The sequence below is a fragment of the Lissotriton helveticus genome, chromosome 1_1 (assembly GCF_964261635.1).
Source record: "Lissotriton helveticus chromosome 1_1, aLisHel1.1, whole genome shotgun sequence".
Lineage (NCBI taxonomy): Eukaryota > Metazoa > Chordata > Amphibia > Caudata > Salamandridae > Lissotriton > Lissotriton helveticus.
The window spans coordinates 1,519,737,659-1,519,763,001 of NC_136057.1; the positions used below are offsets into that span (position 1 = coordinate 1,519,737,659).

The 25,343-nt window shown below is 47.4% G+C and overlaps 1 protein-coding gene across 3 annotated transcripts in view; it reads right to left on the minus strand.

The window, feature by feature from the left end:
• Positions 1-4,963: 4,963 nt before the first annotated feature.
• Positions 4,964-25,343, minus strand: part of IMP3 (IMP U3 small nucleolar ribonucleoprotein 3) — a 174,052-nt gene continuing 153,672 nt past the window's right edge. For all 3 annotated transcript variants that reach the window (XM_078687033.1, XM_078687025.1, XM_078687016.1), the window contains one exon: positions 4,964-5,472. In XM_078687033.1, coding sequence (XP_078543159.1) covers positions 5,446-5,472 — 27 coding nt within the window. In that variant the 3' untranslated portion in view covers positions 4,964-5,445. The remainder of the gene's footprint in view (positions 5,473-25,343) is intronic.

Here is a 25,343-nt window from a genome sequence, read left to right on the forward strand (position 1 = left end):
ACTTAAGTATATCTAGTCTTGTTTTAGTGTACCTATCAGGTACCTGTATGATCTTTCAAATGATACTTTCAAAGATTGTAATGGTAAAACAACAGCAAGTCAAATCCCAATCCGCTGCTCACCAATGTGAGAAGTTGGCCTGGTATATGATGCTCACTAGTTCTAGTGATCACCTTGTACCATGCCAAGCAACCCTTATGGTGCAGGTTGTAAAGTCAACCTTATAGACAAGCTATCCTAGGGGTAGCATGGGCTGAGCAGTCTTAGGCTAAACTCTGTAAAGGCATGTGAAGCAAGCTGTTTTACCATACACAATCCCCTTGAATACCAAATGAAAGGACACCACACAGATATATATTGAAAATATATATAGATTTATTTCTACAAATATCCCTGATACTCTTTATGAGCACAGAAGCAAATGCGTTAAAACAAAACACAGTTTAAATACACGAAAGTTGCACAATTATGGATGAGCCCTAGGGGCCACCTAAACCATATACTAAAATAGTGGTATAAGAACCACTATGGGGAAAGTGAAGAGGCCTAGGGCCTGGGGAATCGCTGGAGCTGTTCGGGACTAGCAGTGAAGAAGTCGGCAAAGGCCCGCGGGACTCGGGTGCAGTGCGGAAAGTGCACGCTTTACCAATGCAATGTCAATGGTGCGTAAAAATTACAAAGTTAGTTATTAAGGAACCTTCCGAGTGACCTAGAAGGATGAAACTTTAGACACAGACACTAGAGGTGTATACCAGTGTGGGAACACCGGCGTTGCTGAGTTACCTCACCCACAGGAAGCGGGTGCACAGGGTCGAAGTAGTGTCGGGTTTCGTCACGCAGGTCGATGGTGCTTGGAGCTGAAGATGCTGCAGGCGGCTCGATGTGAAGGGTTCCGGTGGATCCAAGGGTGGATCTGAAGAGATGAAGACCTGAAAGCAGAGGGGACAATGTTCAAAGTCACTAGCCAGTGACTACCGTGGAACCAGACTGGAACCAGGCGATGTCGGGTGCAAACAGGCGATGTCGTGAAGATTGTCTCTGCAGCCACGTGGTCACGAAGAGGTCAAGGACGTCCAGGAGTCGGTCACGAGCTGTCCCACGTAGGCTCTCGCTGATGGCGGTGTCGGCAACTTGATTGGAGCAAACAGGCCTTGGCTAAAGCAAGCCACGCAGGAAGTGATTCAAGCTTCTCACTCGGACCAGCAAGGTCAGAGCGGGTGCTCCTTTTCAGGGGAGCAAGGGCCAATCTGGAGCAACCAGACCAGCGGTGTAGTTCGTCGTTTTCGTCACCAAGATGGCCGCTAGCCACGTGGCAAGTGGCCGGGATGGCGCGTCGAGTGGCACGGTGCAAAAGGGCCCCACGCAGATCATGGAGATGCTGGGGGGCTGATCTTCGGTGCAAAGGCTGCTCGGGGTTGGGGCTTCTCAAACCCCAAAGCACAGCGTCGAGGGTGCCTCAGGTGCTGCGCAGTCAGCTTCTCGGGGGTCTTTCAAGAGGTCCGGTCCCACGTCCCTCGGTGCCTCCACGGGTCCCTTCTTTGCAGGGACTGTGGATCGGGCTGTGAGAAGTCTGGGAGTCTGGGTCTTGTCAGGCTCTGGGCTCGGGCTCCGGCGGCGGCAAAGCAGACGTCGAGTTGCTGGATGGTGCCTGTGTTCACAGGGTGGCCACTCCTAGGCCACAAGGGAGATGCTCTTCAGTCTTCTGTGCAGCAGAATGTCGAAGTCCAGTCGTCTTCTTAGTTTCAAGTTGATTCAGGATGATCTGAAGTCTCAGGACACAGCTCCCACTCTTATTCGAATCTGGGGGGCCGGATCACCTACTAGGTCCCTCCTCTGGGTGGAACCAGGAAGGGGGGTGGTTACACCCCCTTTCCTTTGTCCAGTTTCGCGCCAGGACTGGGGCTGGAAAGCCCCAGCACCGGTTTGAACTGGCCTATGCACAGGGACACCTTGTGTGCCCCAGGCATGTCTGATTCTATTCAGCCCTGTCCTACCCAATACACAAAATCCTGTCTGGAGTGGTGCTAGCACCTCCCCAGGCAGGAAACCCTTTGTCCAAGCTGCCCTCGCTGGAAGGACTCCCAGCAGCAGGAGGTCAGACTTGTGTCTGTGGTGGCAGCATCCATTTTGTGATGCTGAGGCTCTGTTTAACTTTAACCGGGGTTCAGGCTAGGTACATGTCGTGTCCTTCTAGAAGGGTGGAATGCTACCCCCGTCGCCAGAACTGGCGAGGGGGTAGTATTCCAATTCGTATGACACCTTACTCGACATGTTTTGATAAAGCCAAACCCAAGATAGCATTTAACCGCGAGGTTCATAATGCAGTTAAGAGTATATGGTATGGCAGTATCATGAAACAGCTAAAGGACATGGTTCCGAAGCTGCAGACAGGCTCAGCTCATGCCAGAGCACCATCTCACATATTTCCAAGCACTCTGCCTCCAGGATTGATGAGGCCTTCCCTAGGAGTGACTGATAGGAACATATGTGTCCATTTTAGGTTAGGTATAGGCATACTACACCTAAGTAAGGGGTGGTTACACCGACTTACCCCAGCTGAGTGATCAGCCAGTTGTGTCAAAATATGGAGGCCAGGCCAGGGGTGGCATAATACATGCTGCAGCCCCTGGTAGGCCTTGGAAGCACCTATGCCCTGGGTACCTGGGTACACTGTTACAGGGGCCAATAAGGTGAACCATTTCCAATGTCGTTATGCACCTAAAGTACATGGGTAACAATTTAGAGAGAGAACAGCAGGCTGTGGGTCTGATTAGCAGGCCCACAGCCACATTAAGTCATAAACCAGTGAAGCAAAAAGCAAAAATTTGGGGTGACCATAGGATAGCAGACCCTACTCTCCTACATCTTTAAACTCACCTATGCATATACTTATGATACAATGGATGATTTGTTGTTATATTTGCAGGATAATGAACTAAATATCAGAATGTTTTGTAAATCTACCTCCGCTAATATTATTTTATATACTCTGGATTGCCCCCATCCCCACAAGGCTCATGTCAACCATTCGAGAAGGGGAAATGTAGAGTGTGCCACGGCTGTTCTAATACGCAAAATTTTAAAATGAAGGCAAAGAAATGGGAGTTTGACTTGAAGAAATTCTTTTTTCCAACAGAAACTTGTGCTATTGAGATCCAAAGAGAGGATTCGTAATCATGATCTTTTTATTTCAAAGGACCGAATTAAGGGAGGCACCACGAAGTTTTGCTTTTTTACCAAATTCAATTGGGACAGTAAGAAAATGTATTGCATGAACACTGGAATATATTGAAGCTGCATCCAGACTTGATGAGCCATGTGGAAAATGTTTCTGCTATGGAGAAACTTCTTTGCCTAAAAATCTTTTATATTGAAGGTGGGAAAAATAGGACTTAAATCAGCCCTTGTCAGGAGTACCTTTTCGACCTTTCCCAGTATGAGTCAGCGAATACCTATAAGCATGTGATTTTGTGAGTGTGCACAAACTCGCAGAGGATTCGAGTCCTGGAACTACAGCTTTTCGCAAACCTCCTATACCTGTGAATAGATTTGCTCGCACTAAAATTTTCATGCGAGTGTTCTCACACTAAAGTTCTCTTTGGAATAACTCTTGTACAAGTGCAAAAGCTCCTTTTGTACATGTAAGGCAAACCTTTATGTGTAAGTAGCCTTGTAAATCAGACCCACAACATTTAGACTCTGACAAGATGTTGCAAAGTTCATCTAGCCGTAAAATGTTAAACCAGACATTTATCTAGCTCTTTGTATATGCTCACAATTTATGGGATACAAGGCACATTGAGAAACCGTGATCTGACCAAGAATTACACAATATGGTCAACTGGAGAAGGTGCAACTAAGCGGTTTTGATAACCCTCAATTAGCAACCTAGAAGCTCGGTTTCTTTACAGTAATACTTTGTGAAGTCAACCAATAATCAAAAAGCTAGCCTAACAGAATCCATTCCTAAACGGACCCTGTATATTCACATTCAAAGAGTCAACATGTATAGAAATCTAGTGAATTCAGAGTCTGGCATCAGAAATGAGGCATAAATAGAGGCTTTCAACAATCCAAACCCTGATATAAAAGGAGTATTGGCATAATTAGATCGAGTTCTGAAATAAAGGGACAACTGCCATATTGGGTCACCTCACTGCATGGCACAAGTGGATTTTTATACAGGTCAAATGGATAGCATGTAAGATTTCCCACGGCTGCAGAGGTAATATGCAAACCTTTTGGTGTCTGCAATGAAAGGTGATATAGACTTCCATCGAAGGGAGAAAAAGTACACGTTTGACTTGGTATTGTGTTCTTCGTTTATACCTTAACCTAAAATGAGAAGGCACCTCCACATCTAAGAAGAGGTCATAATGTTTGGGCCTGATATATTATTTGGCAGCAGCCTCTCAGAAAGTTGACAAATCCTATCCTTTTGTTGCAATGAGAGGAAGGACGTGGGCAACGGAGCCAGGCTACTGATTTTCCTTTGAAGATGGATGATTCAACTGGACCCCTACCGATAATACTTATTTATCTAGAGGTTGTGTACACTCATCATCGTCACCTCTCTTCAGAATACTGAAAGTGTCTATAGAAACAGTCAGCTTTAGCCAGCACGTGACATTACAGTCTGATATGAAAGGTGCGTGGCCTTGTCAAACCAGTCTCGATTCACAGCACATAATTCCATACGGATTTCAATTGTAAGCAAGACTGAAGACATCCGTTTTCAGAGGTTTCCTGAAAGAATTGACTTTGACCGTCTTCTACGTTGTTTGTCTTCCACATGGGAAACAAATGTCATCAATAACAAAGTACAATTCAATATTTATTTTGGAGCTGTGCAGCACGCATGCATGTTCCCTTGGTCTCTGGAGTCGTCTCTGTTTCAAAGTCAAGAAAAAGGCCACTGCTGAAGCCAAAAGCAAACAAATAACAACTCTTGTGGCAGCAGAGATGCTTGAAAACTCGTAGCATTTAATTTAATCACATTTTATCTTGCAAAAAATGTAAACCGTGCTTAAAATGATATTATAAAAGTGAACACATGATAGGAACAACCATGGAATTTGTAAACCAGATCGTGGAATCTACGAATGGCTCTTAAATTCTCAACTTAGGAAAATAAACTGGATGAATGTACATATAAACATTTTAATTATTACTTCACTTGACTGGCGTTTCAACCTGGATACCAGAACTGCTTTCTCCAAATTTAGCTCTTCCGAAACTCACTAAAGGTTTTGTATATGTGATTCAAGGTGTAGCCAAGAGTTTCTGGTGCAGACATCTACCTGTAATTCACAACAAAGCTTCCTTCGTCCATTAAGGTTTAGACGTCTACGTAAAAATGAAGATACTGTTGGTGTAGTTCTTGAATACACCTTTATTAAAAAAAAAAAAAGTTTTCCTGCAGCATCTTTAAACGAACGTCTTGGTTCAAACTCCGAGGTCAAAGTCATCCCTCTGAAAAAAACATAATAAAAGAATGGTCAGTGTAAAACAAAGTTTTTATGAGAAAAAAGTCACAGTACCAGCTAAGGCAGCAATGCCACAATAATCGATTGATACTAATAATAATTGGGGTTTTGGATTCTTACTAGAAAACTTAAAATGTTTAGGTTCGGCATGAACCAGAAACCACATTTTGCTGTTCAAGCTTCTACTCCATGATAGGCAACAGCCAGAGCCACCTGGAAGTGGATGCTAAAACTGCTGTACTGCCTTACAGTTCTCCAGGGTGGCAGGAGCTGGCAAACAGTCTGCACGCAGACCATTGACGAGCTAAAATACAGCACTTAGAAGTTGGGGAAGTCTGCCGCAGGCTGAATATTGAGGTCGGTCCAACCCATCCTGTACTCAAGAAGCGACCCAAACCAGAAAGTACTTAAAGACAGGAGGACCACAAGGCTAACTAAAGAGACCAGTGTGTGGAGGGGTAGATCTGCTGTGGAATGGCTACAAGAATGGTCTACATGTGAAGTGGAATGGATGGACCTCAAGACAGAGGCACTGAGAGGAGAGCAGGTCCTGCGCGATCTCCTGCCTGAACCCCAAAGAGGAAAAGGACAACAGACAGCAAGCAACAGGTGAGCAGGTTATACTGCCTGAAAGAAGGGCGAGACCAAAGGAGGGTTGGCAAAGACTGTGTAGTGTCTGCTGGACCACAGAGGCAAAACAAAGGAGCCACAGAAACTCCAAGTTTTGGAGATAGAGTCCACCATATCAGCCTATATTAGAGGAAGCAATATCAGTACAGCACAAGGCATTTCTGTCTTCGAGATGCCAAACCTTGCCATTAGGAGGGTCCGATCTTGGGCTGCTGTATATCCAGGCCAAACAGAGACCGGGCCTTTCATCTGGTCTAGCTCTTTCATGCTCCTTTTTAGCCCTCTCCCCTTTCTTTCCTGCGTTCGCCTCTCCATGATCAAAGGCCAAATCGGAGCTTTTTTGACAGAACCTATTAACTGAAATTGACCAGGTGGTGTTGGTAGACTGGCGTGGTTCCGTCCAATGAAAAGCACTTCAAGGAAGGGAGCCACGGTGGCAGTCTCCCGAGGGAGCTTAAAACAAGCATTTAAAATGCAATGGTCTCGTCTTTGTTAAAGTTAGAGCTATTGGCATTGCTCATTACATTATTTTTGTTTTTAAAACATATAAATAAATGGCAGTGTCATTTACAATGCCAATAGCTTAATCTCTTGCAAATGCGAGACCTATTGCATTTGCACCCACACACACAGAGCCACACACAGCCACAGGCACCCACACACACATAGCTACACGCACACAGACAGAGCCACATCGCACACAGACACACACACAGACAGAGCCACACACACACAGACAGAGCCACATACACACACAGACAGAGCCACATACACACACAGACAGAGCCACATACACACACAGACAGAGCCACACACACACAGACAGAGCCACACACACACAGACAGAGCCACACACACAGACAGAACCACACACACAGACAGAACCACACACAGACAGACAGAACCACACACACACAGAATCACGCACACACAGACAGAATCACACACACACAGAGCCTCACACACACACACACACACACACACAGAGCCACACACACACACATAGAGCCACACACACACACAGAGCCACACACACACACACAGAGCCACACACACACACACAGAGCCACACACACACACAGAGCCACACACACACAGACAGAGCCAGAGCCAGCCTAATGGTACTAATAAATGACACTCTTACTACTGCTCTGAACGCATGAGTAAATGAAATGGTAAAGGTGAGTCACTCAGCCACGCTACTGCACGCATGGTAACCTAACATACTTGGCAACGTGATTAGATCAAGTAATATAGTTACCAATGGTTTTGGCCGTTTACTAATCCCATCTAGTCTTACTACCACAACAAATGTTAGAGTGCAAAAACCAAGCTAGGCACATCCACAGGTTTCCCCCTGGAGTTATTTAAACCATTCCTAGGTTACATATAAAAAAATAAAAAATAAACATCAGAACTGTATACGATTTATTAACACATGAATTAAGTATGCTGATACATTCTGCAATCGGCACCGCATTCTACTCATGAATGTACCTGGCTGCATCAAACTGTGGGAGTTTAAAATACTGCCCTCTGTACTTATAACATTGTAACCCAAAAGAGTACTCTTGAGCACAATTTTAAAACATTTTTGGAATTTTCTAACCATGTCTCCCAACATTAGGAACCATATGACATCTTGCTAGAGCCCATAACAACGCTAGACGCCTTCATAACACACAGGCCCTTTCTTTGATCCTAGACACCTATGACCTCAACTACACACTCCAACGTGTCAGAGTGCACTGACAGAAAACTCCAGTGAAACTAAAGTTATGGCATCCATGCATCCTGAGCATACACGGCACATTTCAAAACCCTCACGGTGCCTTCAACCTACTCAACACATCTAGTACAGTCCAGTGCACACTCCTCTCAGTGAGCACATTCTGTTAGCAGATGATTCGTTTCAGCTTGTAGTGAGCAACGAAAACCTCTCGTCCATCTTCCGCCCTCACAAAAACCGCCTGTGATATCTACCCCCTACGATCCACACTAGTGAAGCCCAATAACGCCATACCCGGTGCTATGCGATCTCGCTGACCTACACCCAAGACATGTACGTCTACTTTATAGTAAGTTCCGGCTGATCCACACTCGGGCAGCGAATCTATACTAGTACCCCAGTAAAACTGCTCAGTGACAAGCACCCAGACAGTCGCTCCTTCTTCACTGACCCATTGAGCTGAGAACACCCACTGCCCTCTTCTACCACCATAAAGAGTAGACACCTGCAAAGACCAAACTCCGCCAATCCTTCTACAATTACCACCACCACCACCTCTCTGACTACCACGCACCTTTGGTGATGACCTGAGACAAAGGCCTCTCATGCACCCTTCCCGAATTAAGAGCAGAGGCTAACCCATCAAGTGCAGCGACCCCTTCAAACCCACCTCGCAAACCTACCACCAAGAAGAGATTGACAACTATCAAAAACTCCCCCAATGACTACTCATACTCCGGAACATCACCCAGCTTCCCAGCGACGAGGAACACCCCGACAGCGACCAAACAGGCTAACATTAATGCCTGAAGTGAAAACCCAGTAATCCCACACTTGTCCAGAGCACCTTGCAATCCCTCAGCAGGCTACTAACACCCACTGATCTACTTCCCAGAATCCAAAGATTCCATCCCGGTTCAGCTAGACATCAATTCTTTCCCATGTCCTCGTATCATACTTAGCGGGTATTCACGCTTCCATGGGATAGGCCGCAGGTTGCCCTCGAATGCCACTTCTTTCAAGGACATATGAAGCACCGGCTCTCACCTGGGGTTAGACTAGGCTGAGCCAGCTGGCGACCTACTGCCCCCGCTTAAAGCGCAGCGACGGACCAGCGAGGCTGAGCGCATGGCTGCGTACGAACGGAAGGCAAATCGTGTCTGGCTTCGACTTCACGATACACAGGAACGCGCCTCAAAGATGACCACACGCTAACCGGAAGTACAGACGTTCATGCCGGCTGCAATGACAGACACAGAAAGGGCAGCACGTAGTGCTAGAGGGCGAATGGACTTCCCGCGTCCCGTGACGTAGTCGCGCTACGAACGTTCCCGCACTCCAGTGCATAGAAGTGAAAGAAGGACTACAAAGGAGTAGACTCAATGGGAAGGAGGACTTTTTTTTTCAAAGACAGACAAAGGATATATATTAAACGAAAAACTATTGTGAAGGAAATGTTTCATTCTATTAAGGGCACGGAGGCAAAAATGATAATGTACTTTCTTTACTTCAATCTCACTGCTGTTAATAATGATAGGAACTGCATTACCCAGCCATTATGCATTTGCATGCATGCCAACAGACCCGATTCGGGAGACTCCTGATTTCTTTAAACAACAAGCCGTCAGGAGGGCAGTCGAACACCACCATGTTTCTCCGAGGTGAAGCAGAAATGCCTCAGAGAAACGACCGGTGATTTTCGGATTCGGGGCGTGTTTTTCTTTCTCTCCTCTTCCCATTGGCTGGAATGTAAAATTCCAGCCAATGGGAAGAGGAGAGAAAGAACATGAAAAAACACGCCCCCGAATCCCAAAATGACTGGGCTTAAACTGACAGACGCCCCTCTTCTCCAATGGCTGGCCTCGGTTTAGGAAGCCAGCCAAAGGAGAAGAGGGGCGGGTTCAAGCCCCACACTAAGAGACATAAGATCTCGCCGGCGAGACTGCGCAAACACAGCCTACGCAGGCCGAGACCTAAAAACAGTGCATGGCTTGGAGTCTACTTTTAGAGGGTGGTGGATTATCTGGTAGAATAGCATGGGAGAAGCTTGCCCTCCAGTGTACCTGTAAGGTTAGCACGCACTGCTGCCTATGCCTCTTGCTTGCCCTGCTGCTACCTGTGCTGCGCATAGTGGGTGTGAGGGAAGCTTGCTCTCCTACCAGTTGTGTCATTGTGTTAAGGAGTTTTATATAGCACTGAATTTTGCTCTCTGGCTACTTCAAAACTGAGCCGAAATTAAAAATCCTGGCAGATAAAAATTAAAACATTTTAAAGGCTAGATCCATCCAGGCAGAAGCAAGGAACGTTTCTGCCTCGGTCATTTGTCAGTTGCAGCCTATGGCAGGATTTCAGTTTGAGTTTTTTTTATAACATCTGGTTAGGTTTTGCCCTCAAGGCTGGATTCAGGAAATTCCACAGATTGGGACCGTATACCCCATGTGACTGACGAGTGTTTTAGCCATCTGAACGACTGCTACTAGACATGGTTTAATGAACAAATGACTTCCCTTCGGTAATACTCTTTCTGGAAAGACTATATAACCACAGATTCCTCACCTTTTGGATAATCCCCAGGAGACCTACTCAATATGAAAAATTTGCAGTACTCCTGCATGCTGTCAGGTGGCACCAGAGACTCTACATTGACATCGTTCCCAGAGGATGCGACATGTGCAGGCCTATTTTGCACCATTCATGTGCACCGACCTCAATTGCTTTCTGACTCAAGCGCCTGTGGATGTGGATCTAAAATCCAATAAATCTTGACCAGTGTGCAGATTTCCAAGATGGAGCTTTATACTATAAAGAGCCAGGTTCACTGAATGAGGAGGCAGGGGAGTCATTGAGGATTCTGCTGTTAGAATCTCTACCAGAAAGATTGTTACTGAAGGCAAGTAAATTGTTCTTCTAATAGAGACTTGTAACCGCAGATTGCTTGCTTATCATTTGATTAGATACCTGTAACAAACTTGGCTGCTTAAAGATACCCCCCAAACTTTTTTCCCCATGTGAACAGCTAGATGCTGTGGGAATTGATCACTTGATTGAGAGTGTCCTGGGTCTTGCTAACCAGGCCCAGCACTAGTGGGCCTGGTTAGCAGTGGGTTTGCAAGTGGATGCGTGGGTCTATAACTCGGTCTATAAGTGTGTATAGGAGTGCCTGCATAGGTTTTTTGACTGGGTGCGAGTACTCGCATAGGTCTGCGAGTACTTTTGTGGGTAAGTTGGTCTGTCAGTGCCTGCATAGATTTCTAAGTGGGAGTGTGCTTCTGTCAGTGGGTATCAGGGTACATGTGAGGATCAGTGAGAATGTGAGTGGTTGTGTGGGTCTGTAAGTGGCTGTGTGAGTACCTAAGTGGGTGGCTCTCTAAGTGCCTGTATGGTCTGTAAATAGAAGAGTACCTACATGGGTCTGTGACTGGGCTGTGAGTGCCTGTGTTGGTCTGTGAATGGGTCTGGTCTGCCAGTGCCTGCATGGGTCTGTGAGTGGCTGTGTGGGTCTGTGAATGGGTGTGAGACTGCCTGTGGGGATCTGCGATTGACAGTGAGGGTCTGTGAGTGGGTGTGAGTGCTTGTGTGGATCTGTGAGTGAGTGGGTGTGTGGGTCTGTCACTGGGTGTATGAATGCCTGAGTGGGTCTGTGAATTGGTATGGCTGAATGAGTCTGAGTGGGTGATCGAGTGTCTGTGTGGGTGGGTGTGTGAGTGTCTGTGTGGGTGTGTGAGTGTCTGTGTGGGTGTGTAGTTGAGGATGTGAGTGCCTATGCAGAACTCTGAGTGTGTGTGTGGGTCTCTGTGAGTGGGTCTGTAAGTAGGTGTGTGAGTTCATATGTGGGTCGCTCATTAGGCCTGTGAATGCCTGCGTAGGTCTGTGAGTGAGTACGTGACTGCCTGGGTTGGTCAATAAATGGGTGTGAATACCTGTGTGGGTGTCTGACTAGGTCTGAAAGTGTTTTTCCCCTTTCCAAAGTGAGTCAAGATTTGCGGATCCATCGCAGATTAACACAGGGGCTGCCCTGAGCCTCACAGGGGATTTGTGAAGTGGGAAAAGAAACAATATAACTCAATTCTGTACCCAACATAGGTCCCTCTCATACTCCGAACACACCACTGGGGTCAGGATACCTCCACCCTAAACCCTTTAATCATTTTGCCGATAAGTTTTAAGACCCAAGGACAATTTCCTGATACTCAAAATGGCAGGAGCAACCTCCAGGTCAAGTTGTGGTCAGGCAATCACAGCATCTCTGGTGACATGTGATTTCCCGGATCCACTATGGGGAATCCGTGGAGGGCCTGCGTCCTTCGATATACAAATTTGTTATTTAATAACTATGCAGCAACTGAACGTATTTACACCAAATCACAACAAGCATTGGCATAGCCAATAAGTCTCGCATTTGGGACCCTAGAAGTGTTCAGCCATGCAACAATTGGTGTTGTTGCACCAAGGATATTCTGCTGCATAGCTAAATACTTATAGGGTCCAAAAAGCGAGACCTATTGGCTACGCCAATGCTAGTTTGTTTTTTGTTGCTGTTTTGTTTAAGTTGCCAGATCTACAATAGCATGACATGGTTTTTGTTAACAGTTCTTTGCATCAAATGAACTTGTTTTCATTACTCTGAATGTTGTTTCCATTCTGGTTGTAGGAAGCAGTATTTCACGGGGTGTGGGGGCTGCCTAGCTGTGCGTATGCGCCGAACTTTGCAAATGAGAAAAAGCCTGGTGCAGGCATAATTTACAAGTGTGGAGTGAGTGAGTCCCAGGCAGCATGACACACTCACACAGGAGTTCATGCACTGCACCTGCATACTCAGGATGGTTTAAGGAAACTCGACCCACTCCCTCCCAGGCATCGAACAAATATTTACCAAGAAACTCTGAGAAGAGTCTGCCTGCTACACTGACGGCTGGTTGTGTGTGTTCCTCGTGAAAGCGTGCACTGACTGCTGGTGGTGTGTGTGTGCCCGGTGAAAGCGCGCACTGACGGCTGGTGGTGTGTGTGCCTGGTGGAAGTGTGCACTGACGGCTGGTGGTGTGTGTGCCCGGTGGAAGCGTGCACTGACGGCTGGTGGTGTGTGTGCCCGGTGGAAGCGTGCACTGACGGCTGGTGGTGTGTGTGCCTGGTGGAAGCGTGCACTGACGGCTGGTGGTGTGTGTGCCTGGTGGAAGCGTGCACTGACAGCTGGTGGTGTGTGTGCCTGGTGAAAGCATGCACTGATGGCTGGTGGTGTGTGTGTGCTTGGTGGAAGCATGCACGGACAGCTGGTGGTGTGTGTGCCTGGTGAAAGCATGCACTGATGGCTGGTGGTGTGTGTGTGCTTGGTGGAAGCATGCACGGACAGCTGGTAGTGTGTGTGCCTGGTGAAAGTGTGCACTGACGGCTGGTGGTGTGTGTGTCTGGCGGAAGCGTGAACTGACGACTGATGGTGTGTGTGCCTGGTGGAAGCAGGATCATTCACAGTGATAGAAGACACAAATCAAACTGACGAAGAGGAGGGGGAGTGCAAGCAGAGGAGCATGATTCACAGCTAGAAGACAAATGAAGCTGACCAGGAGGGAGGGGGAAAAGGGAGGGGGGGTGCAAGCAGAGGAGCCTGATTACAGCAATAGAAACACAGATGGCAGCTGTGCACAAGCTCGTGAATGCAAGCTGTAGGCCAGCAAAAACCTCTGGTGGCACTTTTAAAAGCCACGTACTAAATGTCTCGAAGACACAGAGCATGCGCTGTCTCAGGCGAGACCTAAAAAAGGGCTCTTTTTGGACCAACAGGTACTTCTCTGCCAAATTTGTTGTAATTCTGTCCAGTAGTTCGGGATTTAGTTGTGTTCAAAATCCTTATGGGAAATTGAATGGCAAACCAAAATTTTTTTTTAACCCCCCCTTTTTTTCTGGCCCCCGCTTGGCAAATCACTCCTAACCTTTCTATGCAGAACTAGACAAAGTTAGCCACTTTCTTTGTAAAATGACGTGAAGATTGGTCAAACGTCAAAGTTATATGCAAGGTCAAACGTCAAAGTTATGTGCAAGTCAAAAAATGCTTTTCCATTGGAATATATATATATATTTTTTTCTCTACAGGGGTTGCAAGTATGTATAGCTAGTACATAGTATCCATAGGAAGAGCATTTTTTGTTTTGCCAATAACTTTGGGGCCGTTTGACGAATCCTCGAGAAAGCTTAAAAACTAGTATGGCGCTCACTTCAGGGCTCGCTTGAAAGTTTTGGGGTGATCCTTCAAGCAGGTGGCTGATAAAAAGAGGGGGTGGGGGGTCTCAAAACACGTTTTCCCATGTTAATTCCCATAGGAACTTTAGACACAGTTGCAGCCTGAACTGCTGAACGGAATTACACCACGGTTGGTAGAAAGATAGCTGTTCGTCCAGAGAAGTGCCCTTTCCTGCTCTTGTGTAAATCTGTTCAGTAGTTGAGGAGTCATTGAAAGAAATTCAAATTTTCATATATAGGGAAGCGACGGCCCTGCGTTCCCTCCTAATCTCATGCTTAGATCTGATTGACTTCAAACAAGAAAGTGTTGGCAGCCATCTTGGGACTGGAGCAGAGTCCCTCAAAAAATGTTAAGCAAAAAGAGAAGGGGGCAGGGTAGGGATACCCGGGGCAGGGTAGGGATACCCTGACCCCCGTAGGCCTCTTGGGGGGTGTGAGAGGGAGGCAGGCTCCCGCACAGCCCTATTATTTAGCCCCTGGGTGGCCAGGTCCCAGGGGGCATGCTTGCTTAAATGAAATTGAGAGGAGGGGCGCACAGGGCCTCGCTCATTGTGCCTGGGGGACTACCACCTCCCAGGGAATTATAGTGTGTTGCGGTGTGGCTCCACTGACCCCCTTTCCCTGAGGACCGCCACCTTCCTGGGGCTAATTCAAAAGAAATGGGGGGAGGGGTCTCGCGGACCCCCCAAGCCCCGGGGATCACCACTTCCTCAGGACTATTTACTATGTAATTTGGGAGACCTCACAAACCCAGCCCGGGCCCCAGAGACCGGCACCTTCTTGGGGAATACCCTACGGAATCAAAGGAGGCGTGCTGCGTGCCCCTCCCTTCCTGGAGCCCATAATGACCCCGGGGACTGCCACCCCCATGGGCCAGCTTCTTGTATGTCCTGGGGCGCTATGGCTTGATAGGAGCTTTATATATCCGGCCAAGCCAAAGCAAACACTCTGCTTTCAGCAAGTGAAAGCAAAGAAATGGTCTCGCTTGCTGGAAGCGGAACAATTGTTTGTTTCCCTGCCCTCTGTCAAGCAAGCAAGGAAACAGATTAATTGCTTTCACACACAGGGGAACTGCATGTTTAGCAGCTCCCTGTGTGTGAAAGCAATGCCAGCTCCTGCAGAAGGCGGGGAGTTGGCTGGGACAGTGGGGGCCTTGAGGCTCCCCCTGCGGATCCAGGGAGGAGCAGAAAGAGGCAAAATGAAGGTCAGAAATTAGCAGAAAGAGTACAGATAAAGGACAGAAACAAGCCTGCTGAGACGTCGGAGGCCCCACCCCCTTTCTCAACCAACCACTCTCCACAGGGGCCTCCTGGCTTACTTCTGGTTGGGGAATGAAGTCCCCTTGGCTGCGGAGGTCGCTTGAGGAACAAGAACCCTTATTGCAGTGACATGTAAGTCCCGCCAACAGGATTACCGAGACGTCGTCCGAAGCCCCGCCCACTTTCTCAAACACTTCGCACAGGGGTCTCCTGGTGCACTACTGGTTGGGGGATGAAGTCCCCATGGCTGCTGAGGGGCCAAGAACTCCTATTTTTGCTAGAAGTAAGTCCCCCACAGCAAGATTGCGGAGAAGTCGGAGGCCTCACCCCTCTCTCAAACACTCTACAAAGGGCCCGGGCCAACTGGCGCACTACAGGGTGCAGCCACAGTTACTCAATCGCAATTGTGTATGGCACAAACAAATTCCACTCCATTGCTGAGTTTATCTGTATCTCCACGGAACAGTTGCCGAATTCCACAGACTCAGCGAGTGGAGCAGTATTTTACCCCCAGGCTTAGTTAGAATTCATAGATCCACTCAGACTCACGCACCCACTCAGTGAAACACACCTACTTATCTACCTATACAGCAACTCACACACCTTCTCACAAAGGTTACAGGGTACAGTAAAGAAGGAAAATGCTACTTACCCGGTATCCATCGGTTCTTGGCACATAAAGCTGTAGATTCATATGCTTTAGCATAGATCGCCATCTGGTGTTGGGTCCAGATGTTTGCACTTTGTTTTTCTTCGAAGAAGTCTTTGTAGTCACGAGGTAGGTGACTCCTCCTTTCGGTGATAGTGCGCATGGGCATCGACTCCATCCCCCAGATTGTTTCGCTCTCTGGACATACTTGGGGGCATTTTTAACTCACCTTTGTTCCCTGCCTTTGCCGCTGGTCGTCCTGGTCTCCCTCCCGCCGCCGCAGCTCTTCATCCTCGCGGCCGCAGTGCGGAGGGGGACTACACCCCCCAGGCTCCTTTGCGGCGGAAGCCGCCACCGCCAATTCCGCGCCCGGAGGCGCTTTAAACAGAGGACAGGCCCGGTGGAGCGGGCGCTCTCTGGACATACGTGGGGGTATTTTAAACTCACCTTTGTTCCCTGCCTTTGCCGCTGGTCGCCCTGGTCCCCCTCTCGCCGCCGCAGCTCTTCATCCTCGCGGCCGCAGTGGGAAGGGGGACTACACCCCCCAGGCTCCTTTGCGGCGGAAACCGCCACTGCCATTTCCGCGCCCGGAGGCGCTTTAAACAGAGAACAGCTCCCGCGTCGCGGGACCGCGCCGGGCTAAGCCCGGGCAAAGGGCGGGCCGTCTGTGGCCGTCAGGCGCCAGAAGAGGCTGGGCTGGGCCATCCTCTTAACATTTTCACCTTTTGCCCCGGACTTGATTTATTCCAAAAGGTACTGTTTAACATTCCAAATTGGATATTCATTTTTAAGTATAAGTTCTTGGTCACAGGATTGCCTATCCAAATAATTTTGTAGTGTGTAGTTTTATCTTGATTATTCTAGGGAGGAAACTTTGTGTATAGTGGGGATCTGCCTACCCTATTTTCAATAATGAGCAACATGGGTAAAAACACTAAGCCTGCCATATCTCGCCCCATGACTAGGCACCAGGCAGCCATGACACAACCTCTCCAGAGCCTCACTGCCATTGACAAGATGATGCAGAAAACAACTGGGGTAGTGGCAACAGCCATAGAAAATACAGAGAGGCAATTATCAATCACTCCTGCCATTCCCTCTCTCCAGCCTGTAGGGGACTCTTCACAAGTTACTGCTAATCCTCCCGATTTCAGTTCTTTTTTTTATGTCTTCCTTTGCTGAGCTGCCCTGTGCCCAGGTGGTTCATGACGTAAGTGTCCCCCCAGAGGCTGCTAAATCCCCCCCACATTCTGCAGCCAGAAAGGTTTCTAAAACCCGTCCCAGAAGTAAGAAACCTAAGCCTGCAAAACGATTAACCAAAAGATTCACGCCTATATCTGATTCTTTACTGGTTCACGCTGGTCCTTCTCGGTCCTCTGTGGGAACTCCTGTTTGGGTTACTCATTTATTATCTGATTTCCAGGCCCATATGGAACAGATTATTGGTTCACATTTCAAATCTCTGTCATCCAGGCTTGATAGATTAGTTTCAACGATAATACAGGCCTAGGGAGAGTACAGCCGAATAGTCCACCGGGGAACCCCGTCACTAGATCGATTCCCAACACTACTAAGTCTACTTCCAACCTTAAAACCTTGCCAGCCAGCAATAACATACCAGCTGTACCTCCTCGGGTAACTGTCAATTCTATTCCTGATACTATTCCACCTTTTCCCAGGGATGGAAAAGTAGTTAGTAGAAGCACCATACCTATGAGGGGGGTATCTGAAGTGGGGCCAAAGCATCTGGACCAACAAGCCCAAGTCAATTGAAATATTTCAGAAGATGGGCCTGCAAATGTGCTGCCCTCCACTGATCTCCCTCCCGAGTCTTTACCATATGTTGTGGTGCTTGCTGGGGTCCCTGCCCTAAGCCAGGGTAAAAGTGAGGATCATACCGAACTTAAAAATAAATGTATACACTGGCTTAGTTTGAACAGGCCTTTCTCCCCTAATGCCTCAGGTGAAATATTGTGTTAGAAGAGTAGACTGGATTGGGACTGGACCTAAAACTATTGCAGGAAACTGTGTTGTAATCAACTTTAAGCATACACGTGCTGTGGAACACATCTGCAGTGGGGTGCCCACCTGGTCTAAAACTCAAATTCTCCCCCTACATTTATCGTACTTCTATCCCACCCCCCAGTCGAGAACTAGGCAGTATAGAGGTGTCCAGCATGAAGGGGGCCAGAACATCTTACACCATAGAATCCAACAGGGCACAACAACTTGGGAGGGCTTCCAGCCGCATATCCCTCTACTTTCACTATTCCCTCAAAGAAATAGGTTTAGCACGTTGGAACAGGTGGATTGACGCCCTGAGAGGCAGAGTCCTATACAACAAACTGTTAGTAGCCTAGGTATCCAAACAGCGTTAGTGGAGGGCAATGGTGACATCAATACCCCTGCAAATTTAACAACACCTCAACATGTGAGGGTAGGATGAAACTGGGGGAAAACATGCAATACGCGGGGGCTTGCGCCTCTATCAAGGAGCTGCTAAAGTGAGGCAAGGGAAAAGATACCAGAGACCGAGACCTCAATGCGTAGCAGTGGGCCTAACCAAAGTAAGGGTAAACCATCAACTAGTACTGGGCAGATGATGGGAGCATAAAAATACTGTCCTGGAACTTGGCCGGGATGAAAAATAAATTGCCCTTACCTGAGTGGGGCTCCTTTATGGAAATGCATGACATCTGTCTGATGCAGGAAACATGGGCACTGGAGGAGAGCGTAAGGGCCGGCTTCGCCACTTTCAATATCCTGGCAACAACCAGGGGCAGGGGGAGACCCTCGGGTGGCCTGTCAATATGGGTGGGCATGCACTTGGGCGTCCAGGTAGTTCAAATACCAACTAACTCTCCTGATGTCCAATGTGTACTTTTAACGCTTCAAGACATGACCCAGGTTGCCATATTAAACATTTATTCAAGGCCACTCAAGAGTGGACAAGAATCTGGCACTATTGATGTATTAAAGCAGTTCATACAGTCACTTGACCCCTCAGTCGCCCTATTAGTCGGAGGTGATTTTAATTGTCAGTTCAAGCCCCTCGTGAGTCCAGACATGAGAGAGCTAGACGACGGGGACCAGTTCAGGCATGTTCCCGACCCCCAGATCCCCCCTGTCAGAGCATGGACCCCATTGGTCCTTCAAATTAAATCACTCTCCCTCACAACGTCTCTGCTGGTGTGTAATGGGAGGCTGGAGCCAGATAGACCGGGGTCAGCTACGTTCAATAGACACTGGGATAGGGTGCTGGAATTCAGGGTTTACCTAAGGCACGATAGTGACCACAATGCCCTCGTCTTAACACTCAAACCCGGGAGTTTTGGGCTAACAAACCCTGCTCCCGAACCCAATGGTGCTCTGCCGCCTCTTTTGATCTCTAATAACAGGCGGAGGGTTAAATGGCCTTGTTTTCAGGGCTCTCCTACCAAACTTGCTGAAATATATCAGATAGCTATACCGCAGCTTTCAGATATGGGGGATATAGGTAATAGGAACTTAGATCCAGACTCCCAGGGTAGAGCCTTGGAAATTCACAAGCAGCTGGTCGTCAGACTTGTGGACGTGTTCTGCCCTGTGGGTAGAAAGAAACTCCACCAGGCCAAGACACATCCCTGGTATGACGCCCCCTGCAGGAAAGCAAAAAAAGACCTCCTGTCTGCAATAAAAGCTGAAGATAGAATTAGTATTAAGAAAGCTCGTCTTGTGTATAAAAAGGCCATTTCTAGGGGAAAGAAGGACTGGGAGGAGAATAGATGGGAGGAACTTCGATCCGCACTCTCACGTAAAGATTTCAAGACGTTCTGGGCTATTGTTAGCTCGGGTCTGAGCGGGGGAGGACCAGCCCCACTTCCAAATATAGCGTCTTCAGTATGGGAAACGCACTTCGGAGCAATATATGCCAATTCGGATGAAGAGATTATACTCCCTCCCAATCCCGAACCCCCCCAGGAGTATAGATTGGTGGGGATGACGGACTTGGTCTTGGGGGAAATTGAGGCGTCTCCTCTGTTGACCATCCCAGGGTCCCGCCATGAGTATCGATTGGTGGGGCCCTTGGGTGATGAACGGAGGCAGGACTCCTTGAATTTTGGGGATGAGCATCATCCGGAACGGCTGGAGGACATCACCCTGAAGGAGGTTGAGTCTGCAATAGCAAGACTACTACCTAACTAAGGCCCCCGGCCTAGACAAAATGCCCCGGGATTTATTTCGGTCCCAACCCAAAATATGAGCACCGTATTTGGTTGTCCTATTTAACGCAATTCTAAAGGGGACCGACCCGCCAGGCACCTGGCTGGGAGCTGAGATTGTCCCGATCCATAAGAAAGACTGCCCGTTAACCCCATCAAACTATAGGCCCATTAGTCTTATAGATACCACACAAAAACTAATGGGCAGGATCATCTTAGATAGAATCCAAGGGTGGATGAAGGAAAATGAGATATTGACCATACTCCAGGCCGGGTTTAGGACTGGCATTTCAACTCTGGATCAAATATTTCGGCTGCAGGTTTTATTTTGGAAAACGGTGAGAGTGGAGGGTGGCAGCCTCTATCTCATCTTTGTTGACCTGCAGGCCGCTTTTGACCTAGTTCCGAGGGAGAAGTTGTGGAGAGTTTTAGCAGACTTGGGTCTTCCGCCCTATTTATGAACATCCTAATCAGACTTCACACTAGTAACTATGCCCAAGTCAGGTGTGGGAGGCACAGTGATTTGTCGGCACGCTTTCCTGTCTCGAAGGGTGTATGCCAGGGGTGCGTCCTGGCCCCAACGTTATTTTGTCTTTACATCAATGGTCTGGTGGACCATTTACTTGGTGTAACTGACAATGACGCTCCCAGGCTGGCTACTGGGCGGGTGCCCGCTCTGATGTTTGCAGATGACACTCTGTTGTTATCTAAAACATCATCGGGCATCCAGCGCACTCTGGATGGCTTTGCAGCCTTTTGTTCTTCACATGGATTGGAGATAAACTTGGATAAGACCAAGTTTATGATTTTCAAGCCCCCGAAGCAGACCCGTTCAAACCCTATTCTCAATGGTATTTCCCTATAAAGAGTCAAGACTTTTGTCTACCTCTGCATTACCTTGACGGAAAACTTTGATTGGGGTTCCCAAATTTCTTAATCAGCTCTCAGGCTATCCCAAGTAGCTGGGGGTATTAGCAAAGTCCATAGAATCTCAGACTTCAAACCGGCAGCCCCGGTTATTGAAATAGATCGACTCCAGGCTAGAACGTCCTCAATGTATGGCGCTGAACTTTGGGGCCACAAAAGTACATCTAATCTCCTGAGGGTGGAGCAGGGATTTATGAGGAGCCTTTTGGGCTTGCCACTAAGTACACCACTAATCCCCCTGCGACTTGATCTGGGGCTGGAATCAATAGAAGAGCTAGCAGCAGCACGGCCTATGCTCTACTGGAAGAGACTTTGGTCAGTGCCCGAATTGGCTTCCTATAGAGAGGATTTTTTAGAGGTTAGGGCTCTTCTAAAAGGCAAGAATATCCCGTGGCTGCTTCACATCAGGGCTCTCAGTACCCGGATTGGTTTACTTGAGTTCTGGGAGACCCCTGAGATGTGTTGCCCGGGGATAACCAAATCAGAACTCGTCCGTCAGCTGAGGCATCAGAACTTACTAGCTCTACAGAGTTCAGCTACCCTGGGAAGACTGTCTGCAGAGTTCCTCCTAGTAAAAACTGAATCACGATCGGAGGAATTCCTAGATGGAATTTACCCACCCCTTGCGAGGAAGCTTTACATCCAGCTGAGGCATGGCAGTCTACCACTCAGGGCATTTACCTGTAAATGGGCAAAATCGGAAACTATAGCCTGTCCGGCATGTAACTATAAGCGAGAAGATGTCTGCCATGTTATGTTTTTCTGCCCTGCGTATGAAGTTATAAGGAAATGCTGGTTGATTCCCTTATGCAGGAACCTAGGTTTCAGATACTGCATCCAAGCCTGTAGGGTTTCAACGTATGATACTCACCCCCCTATCGTCTTTGCTGTATCTCGCTTCTTACTTGGCATGTGGCGTAGAAGGAAAAGGTTTGGATAACATCTGTATTTAATCATGAATTTTATATTCTCGTGTCCTTGATAACTATTCAGTTTAATTAATTTTTACGTCTAATATTGACCTGGCCTTCTATTTCTTGTTTTAATGATCTGCGCTTTTTTGTATGTATCTTACCTGCACTTTTATGGTCTGCCGACCGAAATAAAGTTATCAATGAATGATGATGATGGTTTTGCCATAAGGGTGACGATAGAGTTATTAAAAGTAGAAAGAGATGTCCATGTATAGTGTATCTAAGTAAGATAATACTGCAACAGATAAAGGTACCCGGGAAGGTGGGTGGGTGAATATGAATCTACAGCTTTATACGCCGAGAACAGATGCATACTGGGTAAATAGTGTTTTCTGTTCGAGGCATATGAGCTGTAGATCATATGCTTTAGCATAGACTATACAGCAGTTATCTTCCCAGCTGTAGCTAACCTGTATCTGTTGCAGTGGTTTGAAATAGTGTTCTTAAAACGGCCTGACCCACAGTAGCTTGTTTTGCTAACACATCTACACAATAGTCCTTTTTGAATGTGTGTGGCGTAGACCATGTTGCTGCTTTGCAGATGTCATCTAAGGGTATGTTCCCTAAGAATGCCATAGAAGCCCCTAGTTTGCATGTAGGGTGCGCCCTAGGGGGAACTGTTAATGTGTGTTTAGCTTTAACATAACATATTTGGATGCATTTAACGATCCATCGTGCAATACCTGCTTTTGATATGGAATTGCCTTTATGCGGTGGTGAAAAAGCAACAAAGAGTTGTTTTACGAAAAGATTTAGTTCTTTTAATGTAATACAGTATTTCTCTTTTTACATCTAATGTGTGACGAGCACGTTTGGCCACGGAGTCTGGTTGAGGAAAAATACGGGTAGCTCAGCTTGAGATGAAAGGCAGCAACGACTTCAGGTAGAAATTTGGGATTCGTCCCAAGAACCACTTTATTTTAATGAATTTGTGAAAATGGTTCTTGAATGGTTAGTGACTGGAGCTCACCAACTCTTCTGAGAGATGTGATGGCTATAAGGAAGACTACATTCCAATTGAGAAACTGTATCTCACATTTGTGCAGAAGTTCAAATGGTGGGCCCATGAGTCTTGTAAAGACTATTTTAAGATTCCACATTGGAGAAGGTGGAATTCTAGGAGGGATGATTCTTTGAAGTTGTTCCATAAATGCTTTGATAGCGGGCACGCAAATCAAAGACAGATGTTGTCTGTTTTGTAGGTAAGCAGCTATTGCAGCCACATGTAACCATATAGATATATAAGCTTAATTACAACTCTGTAGGTGTAATAGGAAGCGAATGATGATTTGTATTGAAACTTCTAGTGGATTGATTTGATTTTGCAGTAAATTACAAATCGCTTCCACTTTGCAGAGTAGCATGCTCTAGTGGGAGGTCGTCTAGCCTCTTTAATGACGTTCATGTAGTCCGGCGGAAGATTACGGTAGCCAAACTCTATGAATTCAGGTGCCAGATCGCAAGGTTGAGTTGACTGGGATCTGGATGTCTTATCTCCCCATGGTTCTGAGTGAGAAGCTTGGGGGAAGAGGTGCAGCTTTTGGTGAGAAACTACCAATAGTTCCAATAGGGTTGTGAACCAGGGTTGTCGAGCCCATGTGGGAGACACTAGGATCATTGTGAGTGACTGTTGCTTGAGCTTCCGAACCACTAATGGAATTAGCGGGAGAGGTGGAAAAGAGTAAGCAAATCTCCCTGACCAATTTATCTATAGCGCATTCCCTTGGATGATGGGTGTGGGTACCTGGACGCAAAGTTTGTGCATTTTGCGCTGAGGTGTGTTGCAAAGAGATCTATTCCAGAGTACCCCCACATTTGAAAGAATGGGATCAGAACTTGAGGATGTAGTTACCATTCCTGGATCTGTTGTCTTTGACGATGGAGCAGATCTGCAATTTGGTTGTTTACCCCTTGAAGGTGTTCCGCAAGGAGATATATCTTTTGAGGTATGGCCCATCTCCATATGCTTTGAGCTAGGCGTGAAAGCTGTAGAGAGTGTGTCCCTCCCTGTTTTTGTATGTTGTACATTGCTTTCATATTGTCTGTACAGACTAAGACCGCTTTGCCTACTTAATGCAGTCGAAAAGCTTTCAATGCTAGAAAAATCGCTAGTAGCTCTAGGTAGTTTATGTGAAGTTGTTTCTGTTGTAGGGTCCATGTGCCCTGAACAGTGCGTTTTTGAAGATGAGCTCCCCAACCAGTGAGTCATGCGTCTGCTGTTAACACTATCTGTGGAACCGAGTCTAGGAATGGCCGCCCTTTGGAAAGGTTTTGTGTATTCCACCACTGCAGAGAGCGATGTGTGCGGCCGTCTACCAACACCAGATCTTGAGCAGCCCTGTTAATAAGCTGTGCAAAACCTATGTTATCAGGTAGGGAGGGCCTGGAGGGATACAGGTTGAGTTTGTTATCCTGGTATTGATCTTTATCATAATTGTCCCTAGGATCAGTGTCCTGTGGTGTGTCATGTGGCACATAATGGTCCTCATTCCCATCGTCCTCGTCCTGTGTGTCAGGTGATGGTGGAGGTGGTGGTGAATTTGATGGTGTAATTATCAAATTTGGGTTAGGAGGAGGAGAGGGTGTTATGTAAGGGGGAGAAGGGCTAGTATCCATGTCCTCCTTTTTCAGAGGTATAGGAGAATCCTCTGGGAGATCTAGTTTCTGTTTTTTAGGAAGAATGACCTGGAGGTGCCAGGTTTTCGGCTCAATACGGAGTCTCTTTTGTTTGGGATCCAAAGGTGGCTGTTCGGGTAGAGGTTCTTAGGATGGGGTTGATTTAGGTTGAGGATCTTTGGGCGCCAAGTGTTTTGAGTCTGAGTGCTTTTTAGCAATTTCGGCTCAGAGCCTTTAGGCGCAGGGTGTTTCGGATCTGAGTATTTAGGTGTGGATTTCGGCTCAGAGGCTTTTGACGTAGATTTCGGCTTCAAGGTTTTAGGAGTGTGCTTCGGCTCCGAAGCTTTAGGTTTGGTGGCTTTCGGCTCCGAGTCTTTGTGTTTGACGTGTTTCAGCTCCGAGGACTTCGGTGTCGAAGGTGTCGTGGAGACTGGCAAAGCCTTGCGTTTGTGTTTCGGTGCAGAAGGTGTTGGTTTGGTTTTGGAATGAAGCTGATGCGAGCCCGAAGGCTTGTGTTTGTGTTTCATAGCCGAGCCTGAGGGCAGGGCGTCGGAAACCTTTTCTTGGTGCCAACATTAACCGGAGGACGAAGGGGACACCGGAGCCACAGGCTTTGGGTGAGGGGGCACAGGGGGGGGAT